The sequence below is a fragment of the Vanacampus margaritifer genome, chromosome 19 (assembly GCF_051991255.1).
Source record: "Vanacampus margaritifer isolate UIUO_Vmar chromosome 19, RoL_Vmar_1.0, whole genome shotgun sequence".
NCBI lineage: Eukaryota > Metazoa > Chordata > Actinopteri > Syngnathiformes > Syngnathidae > Vanacampus > Vanacampus margaritifer.
The window spans coordinates 14,815,780-14,834,945 of record NC_135450.1 but is presented as its reverse complement, the minus strand read 5'-3'; the positions used below and the strand labels follow the sequence as shown (position 1 = coordinate 14,834,945).

The following is a 19,166-nucleotide window of genomic DNA, read 5'->3' as shown; positions in this document are numbered from 1 at the left end:
AAAGAAATTTAAACTATTAAACTGCCTCATTTGTTTGTTTATATTAAGGTTTTTGATACATCAGCACACATTTAGGAGTCGGACTTGAAATTGTATTAGCATTTTTAGTTAACATATTAGAAACTAAATAATGTGATGTAGAGCAATTGTACACCACTGTTATTGTGAACAGAAATGAACACAAAATGATTATTTGTAAGGACGAAAGACATTTTCAGTATACGAGTTTTATTAAATATACAGCAAAGAAACATCTACGTGCCAAACTTGACTAATACATAACAGCTCATTATTTGGCAACAGTCAAATCCAGGTTTGTTTCTGTCAAAATAATACTTAAAGGCTTTCAAAATAGAATATAATGACCTAAGTGTAAGAGGTTTTTCAAGATCAAGTGTTTTTTTTTTTTTTTTTATGTGTTCAGTGTTGAGCTTCAGGGTTGTCGTAGATGTAGCTGCCCACGCCTCCCGTGTTCACACCTGCGGACAAAAGCAACAGCTTGGCAACCTGAGTAAGATGCCCTCAAATTTGAGGGGTTCAGTGTGGATTTTTTTCCACGACCCCCCTCATAAGGCAAATAAACATAATGATCACATGTTCTGCTGAAAGCCATCGGAATTATAAGGATGCCAATTTTCAAGAACAATACCACCAACTGACAATAACAAATTCACATTTTTAAATTAAGAAATACGGTTTCATACCTTTTGGTCCGAACAGTACCGCGTAGCAGGGTTTGTGGCAATATGGCTGCCCATCATGCTGAAACATAAACATCAAAATGACATCACTTCTTTGGCGTCTTCTAAACGAGACAAATGTAGCAGAGCGCCCCCTGTCTCTCTCACCTCGGCATGACTGCCGGCCGTCAGAGTTTTGCTGCATCTCTCGCAGCGCAGACACGGCTTGTGCCAGTTCTTCCCCAGAGATGACACTTTCTCGGCTGCACACACACACACGTACACAAATGGGCTTGGTTACCATGGTTACTGGTTTTCCGATTAAGGGTCTCAGGTTTGCGGCTTGAGGCAAAAGATGACCGATATCATGGCACTCCAACCTACCTGTTAATTTTTTAGAAATAAACAACTTGGGAGTACACGAACAGCATTTTTTTTTTTTTTTAACCTCACAAGAACCGTTAACATTTCATAAAAGTTGTATCTTGGGGGACCGTTGCAGTACCCGTGACCCCAACCCTACAGTGCTCACCAAAGTAGACCGTCTTATTGCAGCCGGGGCAGATGTTCGGTCCCGCAGAGACTGCAGAGAAACTGGCAGCTGTGGGGGGAAAAAACATAATGATTAAGAAAGGAACAACAGTTGGGTTATGTGTTGGGTAGGTTAGTAGAAGTAGGATTAAGAGTTAATGGTTAGTTAGGATTAAGGTAAATTAGCGTCAATAGTAGTTTCCGGATTATATGTAGTTTTCTTTTTGTTATTCTTTCGCCACTGTCCTCGGACAACTGGCTTTTTTTCTCAACAAGCTACATTTCTATTTTTATTCCACATATTTCTCACCCTTCACTGGTCCCCGAGAGGCGACTTTTTTCTCCTCCCCCGCTTTGGTTACCAAGGTAACGGCTGCCGGGGCCTCGTTGGCGGTGGCGCTGTAAACGTAGCAGCCGGCTCCACCGATGTTCACTCCTGAAACGCATACAAATGGGTCACTCGTCACATATGAATAATAGCATGATGATGCTTTTTTTTTTTTTTTTTTTATACGTGAGTAATAAAATTCACCTTTTGGTCCATAGAGGGCAGCGTAGCACGGCTTGTGGCAGAAAGGCTTCCCTTCATGCTGCGAAGTAGGTAAAAGAAGAAACTTGATTGAGTTGTACAAAACCGTTAAAATTCAAATGTTAGTTGTTGTCTGTAATTATCCATCCATCCTTTTTCTTAACCGCTTAATTATGTCACACGTTAATCATATCATGTGTGAAGTCTTTTTGTAATCACATCACGTTAAATGATCCCACATGTTAAATCTCACATATCAAAATATCCTACACACTAAATTGCTAGCTAGCTAGCTAGCTAGCAAGTTCGTTATTTAGCTAGCTAGCAAGTTAGTTATTTAGCTAACTAGTAAGTTCGTTATTAAGCTAGCTAACAAGTTAGTTTGTTAGCTAGCTAGCAAGTTAGCTAACTAGTCAACTAGCTAGCTGTTATGTTATTCATGCCACAATGTAGTATAATTTCGCATATTAATCATGCTACTAAAATGATGTTATTTATTCATCATGGCACACGCTACAGCGCCTCCAGTACCTCCGCGTGGCCACCAGGGTTCAGCGTCTTGCTACATTGTTCGCATTTCAGACAGAACTTGTGCCAGTCTTTGCCTAAAGACGTCACCTTCTCCGCTGTGGACATAAACACACACACACCACAAAAAACATTAAAATAAATTCTTTTTTTTTTAAATGCATAGAAATTACACATTTTGCTTTAAGTTCAAAGGGAGTTTACATAAAATGTTTGTTTAAAAAAACAAAACAGTGTTGATTGGCTGTCATGAGGGGAGGACAGGAAGCCTGCCAGACCGGCTCACTATCATCTGTTTGTCGTCCAAGAATATTCCAGCTACTGCCTGTCATGTGATTTATCAGTGTCTTATCACTTTCAAGTGCCACCATTTTGTATCTTCATCATGTCCGCCTTTTAGAGCCGGGGTGTACCCATGCTATTCGTTAGCATCAGGCTAGCGGACTGAAAGTCATGTCGTTTTAAATACATAAGATGTCATTTGTTTCATGTTTAGTTTGACCGTAAACATCAACTGGGCGTGGCAATTAGATGCTTATAGCTTATTATTTGAGTTTTTTTTTTTTTTTTACTATCTGCTGCACTCTGTCTCTCACAATCATGAACAAATTGAGTTATGTCACTTTGACCACAAGGCAATATTTTTTTTTAAATTATATTTTAAAAATCCATAAAATATATCCATATACATTATTTAAAAAATACTTAAAAATGTATCCTAATGACATGTGACGTTGTTACAATTATTTTATTTAAAAACAAATCAAGGCTAAATTGAGCAAATTAAAAAAAAAAGCTTAATATAAAAACTTTTAATAAATAATGCCTAAGAGAAACGTGTGCTTTGTGAATTAATTTCTCTTTGAAAGGCAATTATTCTATAGTTATAATACTATGGCTATACATAAGTGACAATTGCACATGCAAAGAAATAGTGTCATATTTGAAATGATTTACAAGCAGCTTCTCAATAAATCACATTAAAATACAAAAGATAAAAGGACGTCCTGTCATTTAAGACGACAGCGAAGGACACAAAGAAATCTCCTCCCCCCCCCAAACTCACCAAAATACACCGTCTTGTCACACTTGGGGCATGTAGACGCCATTTATGGGCCAGAAGATTTGGGTCTGCTTTGGCGTGAGGTTCAGACTCCTGCGCGTTCTCGTCTGCCGATACTCGCCCACACCTTAGCGATGACGTCATCAGGCCGCCTTTCGTCTGTCTAATTTGCATAACCGCGCCCCCAGCGATCAATGCATTACTGAACGTCAATTTTGTTTTTATTTTTTTTATATATTAAAAAGGAGAGGGGGAGCCTGATTTTCTTTGAAGTTTTTTTTTTATGTGATTTTTTTATATATAATGTCTATAATGTTCGTCAATTATAGGTGGATTTTCACTGTGTTTTGAGTTACAACCGTGATTACAAAAATTAATCAAATATTGAGTCGAGTTTTTGTTGCCACGCTGTTGCCAGGCAACACATCTCTTGTGCGGGAATGTTAAATGGACGTCTGGGTGTGCCCTCAAAGTGCATGTGAGCTAAAAATAGCAGCACCAGCATTTTAAAAACATAACCGTGCATATTTTCTGTAAAACAATGCTGAGCACAGACGTGCGTCAGGCTTAGAGTCACGTGGTGTAAACATCCATAGAACAAGTGGTGACTAATATAATAATCACAATTTAATGGTACAGTATTGAGATTGCATGACGTAAATTTGCGGGGCGTGCCAATAGCAATGAATGAACAACAGATGGCGCCAGAGGACTTGTGGGAAACATTGGTACGCGTTGATGGATGGATGGATGGATGATAGATAGATAGATAAATAGATAGATAGATAGATAGATGGATGGATGGATAGATGGATAGATAGATAGATTTTTTGCATGTTTTATCAGCATACACCAACATAACTTAAATGCAAAGCCTCGGAATAGTAAAGAGTATTGTGTTATTAGCGTGTGTGCTGAGCATGAAGAAGTGACAGTTATTGTTGGGGGGGGGGGGGGGTCCCGAGAAGGAGGGGGTTGCTTGATGCAGTTTGGACAAAGGGCCGTCTGACAAAGCCATCACGGCTGAGTGCGTACGTGATCGCACACGCACGGTAATGCTCGAAAGTACCTTAAGTATGTAAGTAAGTAGTAAAAGTAAGTATATTTTATTTAAAAAAATATATATTTAATTAATCAACTGCACCTGCTTAAGCAAATTATTTAATGTTTTTTTTTTCCAAAAGTCATAAAGGCCACTTAGTAGATGAAGTCCTATTTTTTTCCAAGATCAAAAGGCAAAGTTTTTGGAAATACACTGTCATCCTCTCGCCCCGAGAATAAAGGTGTCTCTTCCCGAATAAAAGGCTTAGTTTTTTTTGTAAACTTTCCACATTCCTTTTCCCATTTCAACTTTTTTTTCCCCCCTCACTCACAGCCTGAATGGGGCTAATGACATCATTAATCACTCCACTGGGCTAATTTGGACTCTTTTTTTTTTTCTTTCTTTTTTTTTCTGGGGGTTCGCTTGGACCGTGACCCATTTTTTTGGACCAATGGCAGCCTGGCAAAAAGTCTCCTGAGCCAATGAGGAGCTAGGCTCTGCCCACCTGCCCACTAATAGACCCCCATGTGCAGTTTTTTCAACAAAAAGCCAAATAACACTTTTTATATTTAATTTTATTTTATTTTATGGCTGCATTTATATTTTTGGATCTATCTGGTTTCTTCCGTCGTGTGGGTTCAGCCGGACCATGACCCAAATTTCTGAGCCAATGATGGCCCGGCAAAAAAAAAAAAAAATCTCCTGAGCCAATGGGGAATCGGGCTCCGCCCACCTGCTCGCATACTAATGGAGCCCCCCAATAAGAGCCCTGAAGAGGGTCTCTGGTGCTTCTTGTGAGTCCTTCAGCCTGCTCAGTGCACACAAAACCTTCAACATGGTCGACGCCTTCTGCGCCACTTGGAAGCTGGTGGACAGCGAAAACTTCGATGAGTACATGAAAGCTCTCGGTGAGTAACTTGTGCTACTAGTGAAACTCTGGATGTTAACTAGTAACATTTTGCAATGCACTAGTAGCATGCAGTTGTTGTACTAGTAACTTGTAACTAGTAACAGAAATGCCACAGTAATGGGAAAAAAAAACGTTACTAGCCTAACATGACTGTCATTTTACTAGTGTACTGAATTGTTTTACTCGTGCACACTACAACACTGCATGGACTTAAATAGCCTAAAAGTAATTTTAGAGATTAGTTTCTAATATGTTATAAATGTTTGAAGATAATTGCAGAAAACATGCAAAGACTCCTATGTATAGTCTGCTGGATTGGCCATTTTAGAGTGCCTCGTTATCTGCTGTGGGTGCACGAATGTCATGAAGGAAAGATGAAAGCTTGTGGGGGGTCGTGACAGCCTGTGTGGAGAGAAGAATGAGGAGGGGGAATAAAAAAAAAAAAATCCTGATTTGATGCCGCCGCTTTAGAGCGCCTCATTGTTGGCTGTGAGTGCATGAACATCATGGAGAGAAGGTTGAAGAGCGAGGGGGGAAAAACACCATCCGATATGCCAGCCAGCATGTGCAACTGGGCGTCACACGGGCAAGGCCGGTTTAGAGCGCCTCGTTGTTGGCCGCAAATGCACGAACATCAGACTCGGGGGGCGGGGGGGTAGTGCGGGGTTCACGTGACAGCCACCATGCGGTTTTGTGCTAACATGTCTGATTTAAAGAACCTCGTTGAAGGGGGAAGAGCAAGGAGGGGTCATTTAAAAAAAAAATAAATAAATAAAACAAGCCAGTCTTGATGTGGTCACTTTAGAGTGCCTCGTTGTTGGCTGTGAGTGTGCGCATACTGACAGACGTGTGTTCCCTCCCAGGCGTGGGCTTCGCCACCCGGCAGGTGGGCAACGTGACCAAGCCCACCGTCGTCATCAGCCAGGAGGGCGACAAGGTGACCATCCGCACGCAGAGCACCTTCAAGAACACCGAGATCTCCTTCAAGCTGGGGGAGGAGTTCGACGAGACCACCGCTGACGACAGGAACTGCAAGGTAAGACCACGCAAGTACAGTTACTTGTATTATAGTTAAAATTGATAAAAAAAATTAAATGCAATATCAGCTTGGATTAGTCAATTTTACTCCCAAAACGACTATATTATGTCCCAATCTAAACTAGAGTCAACTTTACACTTGGAAGAGAGTAAAAAATATATATATATTTTAAATCACTCAATGGTTGGGGAATGATGGCAGAACCTTCAGGTTGGGAGATGGCCAATCAACCCGCTGAGCCAGGCCAATCCTACTGTGGGTTTTTATATCACTGGTGTCAGGTGGAATCCTCATACCTCCGACCATTTTAGGTCCTCTTTTGGACACACCAGCAATGTTATCCAACAGGAGGCGTGGCATAGCTCAAGTGATTGTGGCCGTCTGCCATGCTGAAGCTTGTGGGATTGTTCCTAAACCCTTGAGTGATTTTATTTTATTTATTTTTTCCAATTTTATATAATATTTTACTCTCTTCCGAGTGTACATTTTACTCAGTTTAGACTGGCACTGAATATAGTCTTTTTTTTTTTTTGGAGTAAAATTTACTCTACGAAATTTACTGTGTAATTGAGTTTAAAAAAGACTTTGGTCAAAAAATAAGTACTGATTAAATTACTTTGTGAAAGTAAAAAAAAAAGAAAAAAAGAAGTATAGATTCTAAAGTGTACTGAAGTAAAAAAGGAAAAACTAAAACTGATTTGTGATTTGACACACAAAAAAAAGATACATATATTTTGTTAAAAGTACAAATATTCAACTTCTTTACTCTATAACAGTAAAAAAAAAAAAAAAAAAGTACAGACTTTACAAAAGTACAAAAGTAAAAATACAGTTTTGGTCTAGCTTTTATACTGCACAATACCAGTTTTTGTAACTGCACAATGAAAAAATACAACCATTTCTTAGCTAAAAGTACAATTTCTTAACAGAGTATAATTTTTATTTTATTTTTTACTGTCAATTTTATACAGTACCGGTTTGATGACTTGGCACAATGAAAAAATACTTTATTTTAAAAATGACTTTTCTATAAGTATTGATTCAACACTTTTACTAAGTTAAAAGTTAAAATAATAATAATAAGTTCAGTCTTTGGTACAAAAGTAAAAAAAATATATATATATATTTCATTTTAACTGTCTATCATACACAACACCAGGTTCGGTAATTTAGCAATATGAAAATAAAATCCAGAATTTAGTACTGGTTCAGCTCCTTATGGAAAAAAAATAAATAAATAAGTACACACATCATGTACTAAAGTAAAACTGTCTGTATTCATGTGTTGTTGCTTCATTTGTGTTCAAATATCCAAAGCGCTATAACACACAGTAGATGATAATCGTTAGCCAGCCTATGGCATTTCCTGCTATGTGTTAGCATTAAGCTAACTCAATGATGGTTATCTCCTGCTCAGTCTACAGTGAGTATGGACGGAGACAAGCTGGTCCACGTGCAGAAGTGGGACGGCAAGGAGACCAAGTTCGTCAGGGAGCTCAAGGACGGCAAGCTGGTCATGGTGAGATGATGTTGATTTTTAAAATAAAAATAATAATAATAGCATACTCAACAAAAATATGACTTTCACCAATTTTCAGTGTATCATCTGAAAGATGATTGAAAATATCAACAACAAAAAAAGTTACAAAGTTGACCTTCTCTTCTTTCTCGTCCAGAACTTGACCTTCGATGACATCCACGCCGTCCGCACCTACGAGAAGGCATAGAGTCCGGTGTTTGCATGTTTTCTTCATCATCGTCTTCCTCCTCAAGCAGCTGCACATTTTTTTTTAAAGTCTTTTTTTTATATGAAAAAAAAATTGTGACATATTGGACTGATCATCTTTGAAAATGTGGTTAATAAAACACAGAAGGAGACATTTTTGACTATTTTCTTATCTGTTTTCATGATTTATTGGCAATCAGTGGATCACAAATGGTTGTATTGCGATTGTTTCATTAGTAGTAATTGAGATGTCGGTTTTATTAAAATATATATTTAGGTTTTCAGTTGAAATGTCCTTCCATCCACTCTGTTCGAATATGTCTTAAGTGTAAAAAAGAAAAAGAAAAAAAAGTCATTTGGTTATTGAAGGTATTAATTTAAAAAAAAAGAAGAAAAAAAAGAAAAAAGGGAAACGGAGGCGTTTAAAAAGGACTTAAACACGCAGGTTAATCTACATAGTTCAGCACGAGCTAGCTTGCAACTGTAAATCACATGACCTGCCTGTTGCCCGTCAATCAAATGAAGCTCCGCCCCGTCCTTTAAACACTGAGTCACGTGACATGACACTGTCCACTGCCACTTCCGTTTTTTTTTTTAACGCGTCAACAAACAAGTAAATACTTGACCGTCGCTTTTTAAAGTCATGAAGGCTCAACTGTCCTGCTTTATAATCCTACTGTGTGCCGCCGGCCGGCTAAAGGCGGCTCCCCAAGGAAGAGGAGCCGACCCGGGCGACTCAGGTGAGTCGCGAGACCTCCCAAAGGAGAAGTTTACGCCCGGACCTTTGAACATGTACGCAAACATTAATAATGGCTGATACGTAAACACGTCACAATAACGAACAAATTAGCAGTTTAGTTCAATTCAATAACGACGAATTGTTCCACAGACGCCTAGCAGTCGAAAGAAGTTTGAAATATTTGTGTGCTACATATGGCTGTTTTGTGAATCGGAAGCACGTTTTGAATTGAGCGTTTTTTTGCGCGGAGTTCGTGTTATTTATGTAGTTGTCAGCTAACTGGTGGGTTGGTGTACAATACTGTATATATTGTATGCCCAAATATGGTCAAGTTCCTGTTCTTTCCAGGTTTATTTATTGCATTGCTCATGGCTCTAATACCTTTGAAAAAGCGTTGTTTGCTTTTGTTTAATATTTGTTTGCTTTTGTTAATTTTTTAGGCAAATATTGTCTTATGCATGAGCAAAGACTTTGAAGTTTTTTGCCCCCGTAAATGTCACGTTTAAGTGCAGTTTTGGTTTTGATCAATCGTTCCTATACCAGGAAGGTTCTGGCACATCAGCGACCTTCATTTGGACCCCACCTACCACCTGGCACCGGACCCCACCAAGGTGTGTTTCTCCTCCAAAGGGGAACCGGCCACCGGTGCCGGTCCGTTTGGGGACTTTTTGTGTGACTCGCCCTACAGCCTGATCCAGTCGGCCTTGATACACATGAGGGGCCTCGTACAACCAAACGACTTCATTATTTGGACCGGGTACTGTAAACTTTGTTTTCTTCCTTTTGTGACAATTTTCACTGCAGAAGCTTTCAGAACAGGAAGTTTGAAGCAGAAAGTTGAGTTAGGTCAATAATGACAGTGCACTTTTTTCGTTTTCGTCATTGCCTAACTTGACAAATTGCTCTTTGCACTATTGGGTTAGATGATTTCAACTATTAACTCATTCACTGCCATTGACGGCTATAAACGTCAAAAATTCATTTGAACTATTTCTGTTAGTTTAACATTTTTATCCCACTTTTGTTAACAACAGTATGAAAACCTAGATTGTTTTTTATTGTACATTTAGAACGGATATGAAATTTGTGATTAATCGCGAGTTAACTAGTGAAGTCATGTGATTAATTACGATTAAAAACTTTAATCGCCTGACGCCCCGAATTTTTTTTATTTTTAATTCATTCACTGCCATTGACTGCTATAAACGTCAAAATTTCATTTTAACAATTTGTATTAGTTTAATTTTTTTTTCCCTACTTATGTTTACAAGAGTATGAAAACCTTGATTTTTTATTGTACATTTTCTTGCCACTAATTTTTGATAATCTTTTTATTTTTATTTTTATTTTTATGAATTTATGGCAGTGAATGAGTTAATTAAAGCCTATATTTCAAGATTTTATTTTATTTTTTTATGATGTTGCCTCACTACTACTACAGAGACAGTCCACCTCACGTCCCGGCAATGGAGCTGTCCACGTCGATGGTGATCGAGGTTTTGAGCAACGTGACGCAAAGCATCCGACAACATTTCCCAAACATCACCATCTTCCCTGCCGTGGGGAACCACGACTACTGGCCGCAGGTAGCCAAACGTGGCAAATTCTTATTCAAAAGTCAGGTTTGAAATATCAAGGGAAATAAATGGACGTATGTTGTTGTCAGGATCAGATGCCGACGTCCACAAACGACATCTACAAGGCGGCCGCACGCCTGTGGAAGCCTTGGCTGCAGGACGACGCTTTAGAAACGCTCTCACAAGGTTACCTATGATGCCCCCCCCCCCCCCCCCCCCCCCAGTACAAAGTTGGAACAACTCAAGTCGTATCTGAAGTCGGGTTTTAGTCGGGTCATATCGGTAACCCCTTTCATGCTGGTTGTAAAATGGACGCCAGGTTTTTCTGATGAGGGCGATATCCCATGTGCTGGGGTCCACAGGGGGCTTCTACACCCAGCTGGTTCGAGCCGGCTTACGAGTGGTCAGCGTCAACAGCATCCTCTACTACGGCCCCAACCGAGCCACCGCCAACATGAGCGACCCGGCGGGACAGTACGAGTGGCTGGAGGACACGCTGAAAAAGGCGGACAGCAACACAGAGAAGGTCACATGTTGTTATTCATTCATCGTTATCGGTGAGTGTGATTGGCGGTCGGGACTTGGGACCCGCTGATTGATGTGACGATGTCGCCGCAGGTGTTTATAATCTCTCACATTCCGCTGGGGTTTCTGCCCTTCGTCCGGAACGTGACGGCCGTCAGGAGTGAGCACAACGAGAGGCTGGTGAACATCTGTCGGCGCTACAGTCATGTGATCGCGGGACATTTCTACGGACACACGCACAAAGACAGCATCATGGTGCTCCTAGACCAGCAAGGTGAATATGAAACCATCCATAGGGCTGCTCGATTATGAAGAAAATATTCATCACGATTTATTTGGTAATAATTGAAATCACCATTAGGACAATCATTTTGGGTTTTTTGGTACAAAACAAGAAAATATTTAAACATGTCCAAAATATTAAGACAAATAAATTTCTTTGAGACACTATAATTATGCAAGTTTCTTTAGGACCAAACAAGATTTATTAAATTAGTTATTTTAAAATAAACGTGCAAATATATACATTTAAAAAAACTCAAAATTAGCATGAATAATCTTTTTTTTTTTTTTTTACGATTACGCCAATTTTGTAATTGTGGAGCGTAATTATTGAAATTGTAATTGAATTTTGATTAATTGCACAGCCCTAGCGTACAATAAAAAGTAAGTTGGTAACGCTCACTGTTAAGTTTTTCATTGAATATTAGCAGGTGTCCCTAAAGAAGTGGCCAGAAATCAAAGGAAAAGTAGGGGAGCCGTAGTTGAGCCTTGTGGCATCCCAAACTCAAAAATCAAAAATGAGATCATTTATAGAAACAAATTCTAATTACATTTTGAAAATTTATATAAAAATATAAATATAAAATATATATAAGATTTTTATTGTTTATATAAATGAATGTCAAATAATTTTTTTCCTTAAGTTAAAAATATATAATGGAAATGATGAAAAAGTAAAATAACGGATAATGCATATATTAAATAATGATGCATGTTTGTAATTTTTTTTCCAGGAGAACCTGTGAATTCTCTCTTTGTATCTCCGGCGGTGACGCCCATTAGAGACTTTTTGGAGCCGTACTCCAACAACCCGGGGGTGCGATTGTATTTCTACGACCAACAAGACTTTGGCATTTTGGTAAAACCCACGCCCACCCTGCCAACACCACATCATTATAAAAACATTTAATGCAATTTGCCATTTTATTGTCATTTTGAACACCAATCCCATTAAATTTTATTTATTTATTTATTTATTTTCACGTAAAGGACATCTGGCAATACTTCCTCAATCTGACCGAGGCGAACCTCCAGCAACAAGCCAACTGGAAGCTGGAGTACGTAATGACCGAAGCTTACGGCCTGCCGGACCTGCGACCGGTCAGTCTTTTCCGACTGGCTCTGAGTTTGTGGCTGCTGCCGGAAAGCAGCGCTTTCGACCTCTACTTTGCGCACTACACGGTGGGCTACGATAACAGGCCGCAGTGTCGGGGCGAGTGTAAGATCCTCCAATTGTGCTCCATGTCCTTCCTGGACCAGACTTCTTACTCCACGTGTCTGGCGGCGCCACATCGTCGTCGCTATCTCGCTACGAACCATCTTTGATTGGGGTATTTTCATGGTAAAACAACCAAAATTGCGCGGATTTTATGTTTTTGGGGGAAACTCTCAATTTAGCAACATCAAATTTGGTAAATATGTCTCCCAAAGAGGTACAGAAAGAAATTTGGGAGGCCATTTGTCGCTATTGCTAGCAAATTTGAAGTGCCCATAGTTAGAGGATGATGCTAGCTTGCGAAACCTTGCAACGTGAAAAAACGGGCGCGAGAGCTTGTCGATTATTGCTAATCACATAAATCAGGATTGCTGAAGCGTAGAGTTGCACAACGGATGTGAATGGAAAAGTGGATGAGGGACTTTTTTCCTGAGGGATTAGAAGAGTTGTAGAATCTCCTCATTTTGTTTTCTCGATCCTCAAAACATCTCATTGCTGCCAATTGTTGAAAAGTTTTGCTGTGAAAAATAAAAATAGAGATGTATGGTTTTGTTTGTAATTCAATGTTAAAATGAGACCAAAATCTTTGACGTTGATAATGAATGCTATTAGGCTATTGCTAACGACTCAATTTGTCGGCATGGCTTTCATTAATGCCACGACGTCGTTGCTTTTCTGTTCATGAATTTTGCCTTCGATCTTGGAAGATAATCTTTGACGTTGATAATGAATGCTATTAAGCTAATGCTAACGACTAAGTTGAATCAGTCTATCGGCATGCTATGATTTATTTTTATTTTTTTTTGTCATACTATCATCTTAGATGTTTTTTTTTTTTTTTTGCTTTATGTCTGAACAAGGTACAAGTTGTCAATGCTATTTAGCTAATGCTATTTAGCTAATGCTAACGGCTCTGTTGATTCAGTTTGTTGTCATGCTAAGCATGACCTCATTGTTTTTCTGTTAATGATTTTGCATTCAATTCTATTTGTCCCAATGTTTGTACTTAAAGTTGAAATGAAATACAAACTTTTTTTTTTGTTTTGTTTACAATTTCAATGCTATTGGGCTAATGTTCACTAAAGCATTTACATGCTAACACGTTAGCAGGAAGGGAAAATAATGTTGCGTTTGTTAAAATCTTAAAAGCGAATGAGGGGTTTGGGGGGGGGGGGGGGGGTCGGCTACTGACCTCATTTGACTTGCCTCACCGTTATCCCCCTTTCGCCCCCTGCCAACTTCTTTGAATGCTCTCAGCCCCATTCCAGCGCTATTGTGTGCTCCCCCTCGCTCCTCTTACCTCCCCAACCCCCAACATTGACAGTCCCCCGCTTTGAAACATCCGCTCGCTTCATGTGTAACGTCCCCCCCCCAAAAAAAAGACCGAAAAGAATGTCCAGAAAGTGTCAGAAGAAGAAAAAAAAGAAGTTAAGATGAATGATGAATGGTGAGAAACTCACCTCTTTACCCCCCAGTTTACACCCCCCAAATCCTTCAATCCCTTAGCTGGCTTGGTCGGGGGCGTAACCGTGGTAACGGCATACTGGCGGGTGAGCCCGGCCTGTTGTCGGGGCGGCTGTCGCCACGGTAACATCAGCGAAGCGCTGTTGTGTGCAAACAAAGCTTGTCTCTCTTCTCGCTTTCTGTGGCCACTTTTTCAGGGGAAAGAAGTTCTACAGAGTCCATTTCCAACCACAAAATAGATCACAAACATCATTCATAAGACGATTCTGATAAAATCTCGTTTCCTAAAAAAAAAATTGTTATGAGCAATAAACTCAATTTGATATATAAAGTTAATTAATCGCCCCCAGACCGGATAAATGTCCACAAAGTTTTGAATTTGGTATCATAGGAAATGTAGGGGTCTCGAGGTTGACCCCAGGTGACATCATGGTCAACTTTTGACATTGTTTTTGTTTGTATGTGAAACATTTATCAATATTTGGTTGGTTTGCCCGACCTGGGCTAACCTCGTCCTTCTAGCATGAGGCTAATCCCTTTTGGTAAAAGCTCTTTTTGTTTAGTCACCGCTTAGCGAGATTAGCGATTAATGTTGTCAGTGCTGTAAAATTTTCAGACTCGTAATTTAGCTAGTCACACGCTAAAGCTAATCCCTTTTTTTGTTGTCTGTTACACTGCGACGGCGACAAATTTGTCATGTCATGTTTTTATCAATCCACAATTCTAACATATACTTATTTTTAAAATAGTTTGTTAAAAAAAAAGTTTAAAAATTTATTCCTTGGACTTTTTTTTTTTATTACTAAATTTATGCTTACAATAATTAACGAGTAAAAAAAATTTCATTAGAACTACAAATGGACATGTTAATTACCTATCCATCCATTTTCACATCGCCCTCTAGTGGAATCCTTCGTTTGCTCTTTTGTTGAAATCCTCTCCATTGTGTGTTGGTGTCGTGTTCAATTCACGTTTGTGTGCGTTCACTTTGCGTGCTTTCCGTTCCCGCTGACATATTTTCTATTGTCGCCACGCACAAAGACAGTTGCCAAAAATGTAAAGTTTTTCAAGCACGGGAGGAGGGAGCGAACATCATGCTCATAGAGCTCTTTTCATTTGGGACTCCCGTGAGATATTACCCTCCCGCCAAGTCTCACACACTCTATAATGGAGACTGACTCGGACTGGGGGGACGGGTGGGTGGGGGCTCTCTCGCTCACTCTCTCTTTTTTTTTTTTGTCTCATGCTTCATTTGTCGTTTGTCAGCCACCTTGAATGGACTCCTTTATCAACAGTATGTGTGTGCGTGAGTGTGTGCGTACGTGTGTTTGTTTATGATTGAGTTTGAACCACTAACCCTCTAAGTCTGAATGGGCATGGCAAGCCCCACCCCCCTCCATAGTGCAAACACTCGGCCAATCAGCTTGCACGTTACTCCGCAGTCACGCATCCTTGCCAACGTTTGTTCCCTGAAGTGAACTTACTCACCAGACACTTCATTAGGCACACCCTAACTCGTATACTGGAATTTGCGTTTCGCTTACACTGCAACAACGAGGCGCTCTAAAGCAGCCACGGCAGCGCAAAAAAAACGCACAATGTCGGCCTTAATTGTGTCTTTTTACCGGAGAGATTCTGCTTAGGAAGGTGCACCAATGTTGTGGTTTGATGCAGACATGAGCACAAAAGAGTAAAGATGGCGCAAAAAGGAGGGAAAAAAAAAAAAAGAAAGCTGTAATTGAACTTGAGTGTTGTGTGTGTGCGCTCGTTTGAAGTGGGACAGCCAGCTTGCCACCCTCGGCGAGGGGTCGGAGGTGAAGCTTCCCTATTAATCCCTCTTCTTCAATCACTCCATCCATCTTCTCCTCTGCCTCCATCGTTCCATCATGACCTGCCCATTCCCTGTCTGCAGGTCACTGGGTTTACCCCCACATAAAGGCGGGAGGGGGGAGTTTTGGGGGTGGTCGGGCAGCTAAAGTCGTTCCTTTATATTTCTATCTTTTATATTCGTATATCATCAAATAACAGCTGAATTTTTTCAAATTTTTAAACAGTTTAAAAATGGTGTGATTTTTTTTTTTAAAGTTTCTTTTCTGTACATTTAAAACAATATTTGTGACCTTGAATACTTTTTACTCCAAATATTAAATGTCGCATGTTCAATGTTAAATATATTTAAATAATTGTTCTTTTTACCATTTATCCTCACTAGGGTTGTGGGTAAATCTTAAAACTGTTGATTTTTTATTGTAAACCAACCCGGGTTGTGTCTGTTGAACCATTAAAAAAAAAAAAACTTCGGGCAGGGAGAAGCGGAAGCTTCCACGTACGCTCTAAAGGCAGCGACGCTCCATTCCAGAGCGATGGCGACACCCACAGGTCTCTCTTCATAAAACTCTTCTTCATAACATTGACACGAAACACTCCAAAAACTCTGCAAATACACGTTATCCAAAGTTGTTTGTGATTTGTGACTATATGCTACGTCGCAGACTCAAATTTGTTCTGCATAAGATTTTTTTATTTTTTTCCCCTCAAGCTTTTATTTTGGTACTTCCGCTTCGGCAGTTGGTTGCATAAATATATACATTTGACATTTGTAAAAGTATTTAATCTTTTAAAAAACGTGCTAGTGACTAGCTTCTCGCCGGCTTTCCTCTTCCTTGTAATGTAGGGTATATTTCACTGAAAAAAAAATACCAAAAAAGTTATTTAATTTTTACTTTACTACTTTACTTTTATTTTAGTACCACATCTCATGAATTTGTCTCGTGCCAAAAATCAAACGATACCCTGGGAAAACAAAAGCATCATTTTTTTTCGGTATCAGCGCAAGGCATCATGGGATACATTCCAACAGCACGACAGAATGACCAACTCTGCCTAAAAGTCACCAGCAAGTGGCGCTACTCTGTCTTTAAGATTGTCATTCACCGTGTCCGCCTCTTGATGGCGTCATAAACAATCAATTTTACATCCTAGCATGTGTCAGGCGCACCCTAACAATTAATTTTTTTTGCAGTTAGTTTGATTGGCTCAATTAGTAGCCAATCACAGCTGCAGGTGCCCCCACCCCTCACTAACTCCCATGGGACCCCAAGATTTCAGCGCTGAAATTAAGCAGTAAATGTGTCATTTCAATATGACAAGGCATTCTAAAGGTGTAGGCTTTTGGATGTGTAGTGTTGTCGTAAATTAAATTATTGCTTTTATTTATTTTTTTAATAGCATTTGGGCAGAGAAAAGAGTGAAACAAAGGCAGCAAAAATATCACACGCACACACACACGCACACACACACAAACCTGATGTTGACATTTTGCCTGAGGCCACAAGTCTACCACCGTCCTCCTCATCGCTCATTATTTGCTTCCTTTTGTCCTGCACATGCTCCCTCTCCTCCTCCATCTCCACATCCTCCTCCCTCCTTCCACCGTCCTCATCCTCCTCCTCCTCCCCCCACCGGCCCAGCTTGTTGTCACTCACGCTGGCTGCGAAACAGACGGCAGCGGCGCAGACCCACGGACGCTAATCCCGGTGTCGCACCCCACCCTAAAGCCTCCCCAGCTGCACAACAGAACCGGAGAGAACCCGCCTACCGGACCCACCTGTGCAAATGGATCGAACAACTTGGATGATTTGAAGTACAGGAGGAGGAGGAGGAGGAGGAGGAGGTGGAGGGAGGAAGGAGAGGCAGCAGCAGCAGCATGGAGAAGCTGAGGGTGTCGGTGATGTAGCTGGTAGCAGGTGCTGCAGCCTGGTGCCGCATTGCTTGCTTGGCCTCCTCCGTGGGGGAGAAGGTGATGCCGTCATCTCCCGCCTTCACACGCACACATGCACACGCTCACGTATGGTTCTGATGGCATCTCGGAAATGTTTGGCTGTAGCCGGCACACGTTCTTGAGTCAAAGAATGGATTTGAAGGGATCTTCCTGTTGGTCTACAAAGCACTGAATGCTCTTGTCTAAAAGTAGGTCGCAAATTTGCCTATTTGTGGATTTTTTTTTTTTTTTTTGTGGAAGCCATCCTCCATTATTTGCTAAAAACTGACCCGTTTTGTGCTTTGGCTCAGGAAGTGAAAGTATTTTGTACTTTGTCGCCATCTTGTGGCATCTTGATCCCAAGGAACTGTTGAGGTGACTTGAGTAGTTTCATTTGGTCGCAATAGTGCTTTGCCGCCATCTTGTGGCATCTTGGTGCCAAGAAACCGTGAATTAACATAGTTTTATTTAGACAAAAGTAGTGCTTTGACGCTACCTTGGTGCAGAGGGGAAGTGTTGAAATGGCTAGGAGTTTAATTTGGACAGAAATTGTGCTTTGCTGCCATCTTGTTGCCAAAGAATTGTGTTTAAGTAACTAGAGGAGTTTCATTCTGACAAAAAGGTGGTGCTTGGCCGCCATCTTGGTGTCAAGAAACTGTCAAAGTGACTTGAGGAATTTCATTTTGACAATAATAGTTTTTTGCTGCCATCTTGTAGCATCTTGGTGCCAAGAAACCGTGAATTAACGTAGTTTTATTTAGACAAAAGTAGTGCTTTGATGCTACCTTGGTGCAAAGGGGAAGTGTTGAAATGACTAGGAGTTTAATTTGGACAGAAATAGTGCTTTGCTGCCATCTTGGTGCCAAAGAATTGTGTTTAAGTAACTAGAGGAGTTTCATTCTGACAAAAAGGTGGTGCTTGGCCGCCATCTTGGTGCCAAGAAACTGTGTTAAAGTGACTTGAGGAATTTCATTTTGACAATAATAGTTTTTTGCCACCATCTTGTAGCATCTTGGTGCCAAGAAACCGTGAATTAACGTAGTTTTATTTAGACAAAAGTAGTGCTTTGACGCTACCTTGGTGCAAAGGGGAAGTGTTGAAATGGCTAGTAGTTTAATTTGGACAGAAATTGTGCTTTGCTGCCATCTTGGTGCCAAAGAATTGTGTTTAAGTAACTAGAGGAGTTTCATTCTGACAAAAAAGGTGGTGCTTGGCCGCCATCTTGGTGTCAAGAAACTGTCAAAGTGACTTGAGGAATTTCATTTTGACAATAATAGTTTTTTGCTGCCATCTTGTAGCATCTTGGTGCCAAGAAACCGTGAATTAACGGGGTTTTATTTAGACAAAAGTAGTGCTTTGACGCTAACTTGGTGCAGAGGGGAAGTGTTGAAATGACTAGGAGTTTAATTTGGACAGAAATAGTGCTTTGCCGCCATCTTGGTGCCAAGAAACTGTGTTAAAGCGACTTGAGGAATTTCATTTTGACAATAATAGTTTTTTGCCGCCATCTTGTAGCATCTTGGTGCCAAGGAACTGTGTTAAAGTGACTTAGAGT

General features: G+C 40.2%; 4 protein-coding genes across 9 annotated transcripts in view; 3 read left to right on the top strand and 1 right to left on the bottom strand.

The window, feature by feature from the left end:
• Positions 1-207: 207 nt before the first annotated feature.
• On the bottom strand, positions 208-3,479 carry LOC144039277 (cysteine-rich protein 2-like). The gene is made up of 8 exons (XM_077552458.1): positions 3,335-3,479; positions 2,272-2,366; positions 1,744-1,801; positions 1,522-1,647; positions 1,213-1,281; positions 849-943; positions 705-762; positions 208-479 (listed from the first exon to the last, which is right to left on the bottom strand). The coding sequence occupies exons 1-8, from the start codon at positions 3,375-3,377 to the stop codon at positions 421-423; spliced, it is 603 nt and encodes a 200-aa protein (XP_077408584.1). The 5' UTR covers positions 3,378-3,479; the 3' UTR covers positions 208-420.
• Positions 3,480-5,131: 1,652 nt separating this feature from the next.
• Positions 5,132-8,202, top strand: LOC144039282 (fatty acid-binding protein, brain). Its single transcript, XM_077552462.1, has 4 exons — positions 5,132-5,281; positions 6,147-6,319; positions 7,740-7,841; positions 7,999-8,202. The coding sequence occupies exons 1-4, from the start codon at positions 5,209-5,211 to the stop codon at positions 8,047-8,049; spliced, it is 399 nt and encodes a 132-aa protein (XP_077408588.1). The 5' UTR covers positions 5,132-5,208; the 3' UTR covers positions 8,050-8,202.
• A 414-nt stretch (positions 8,203-8,616) lies between these two features.
• On the top strand, positions 8,617-13,416 carry smpdl3a (sphingomyelin phosphodiesterase acid like 3A). The gene is made up of 8 exons (XM_077552439.1): positions 8,617-8,788; positions 9,331-9,544; positions 10,229-10,373; positions 10,454-10,550; positions 10,727-10,890; positions 10,983-11,163; positions 11,906-12,030; positions 12,162-13,416. Exons 1-8 carry the CDS (start codon positions 8,692-8,694, stop codon positions 12,495-12,497), a joined length of 1,359 nt encoding a protein of 452 aa, XP_077408565.1. The 5' UTR covers positions 8,617-8,691; the 3' UTR covers positions 12,498-13,416.
• Positions 13,417-15,808: 2,392 nt separating this feature from the next.
• LOC144039274 (clavesin-2) overlaps positions 15,809-19,166 on the top strand; it is a 28,501-nt gene continuing 25,143 nt past the window's right edge. For 5 of the 6 annotated variants that reach the window (XR_013289398.1, XR_013289400.1, XR_013289399.1 and 2 more), the window contains exon 1: positions 15,809-17,650. The gene's annotated coding sequence lies outside the window, so the exon portion shown is untranslated. Of the gene's footprint in view, positions 17,651-17,673; positions 17,821-19,166 lie in introns of those variants that run through there. The other variant, XR_013289402.1, reaches the window with a different exon arrangement.

Coding starts and splice junctions, on each gene's coding strand:
- smpdl3a (XM_077552439.1), top strand. CDS start 8,692: ATGAAGGCTCAACTGTCCTGCTTTATAATCCTACTGTGTGCCGCCGGC. Junction 9,545..10,228: donor GACTTCATTATTTGGACCGG/GTACTGTAAACT, acceptor CTACTACTACAG/AGACAGTCCACCTCACGTCC. Junction 11,164..11,905: donor GGTGCTCCTAGACCAGCAAG/GTGAATATGAAA, acceptor TTTTTTTTCCAG/GAGAACCTGTGAATTCTCTC.
- LOC144039277 (XM_077552458.1), bottom strand. CDS start 3,377: ATGGCGTCTACATGCCCCAAGTGTGACAAGACGGTGTATTTTG. Junction 1,802..2,271: donor ACCCTGGTGGCCACGCGGAG/GTACTGGAGGCG, acceptor CCTACTTCGCAG/CATGAAGGGAAGCCTTTCTG. Junction 944..1,212: donor CAATAAGACGGTCTACTTTG/GTGAGCACTGTA, acceptor GTGTGTGTGCAG/CCGAGAAAGTGTCATCTCTG.
- LOC144039282 (XM_077552462.1), top strand. CDS start 5,209: ATGGTCGACGCCTTCTGCGCCACTTGGAAGCTGGTGGACAGCGAAAAC. Junction 5,282..6,146: donor TGAGTACATGAAAGCTCTCG/GTGAGTAACTTG, acceptor GTTCCCTCCCAG/GCGTGGGCTTCGCCACCCGG. Junction 6,320..7,739: donor CTGACGACAGGAACTGCAAG/GTAAGACCACGC, acceptor TCTCCTGCTCAG/TCTACAGTGAGTATGGACGG.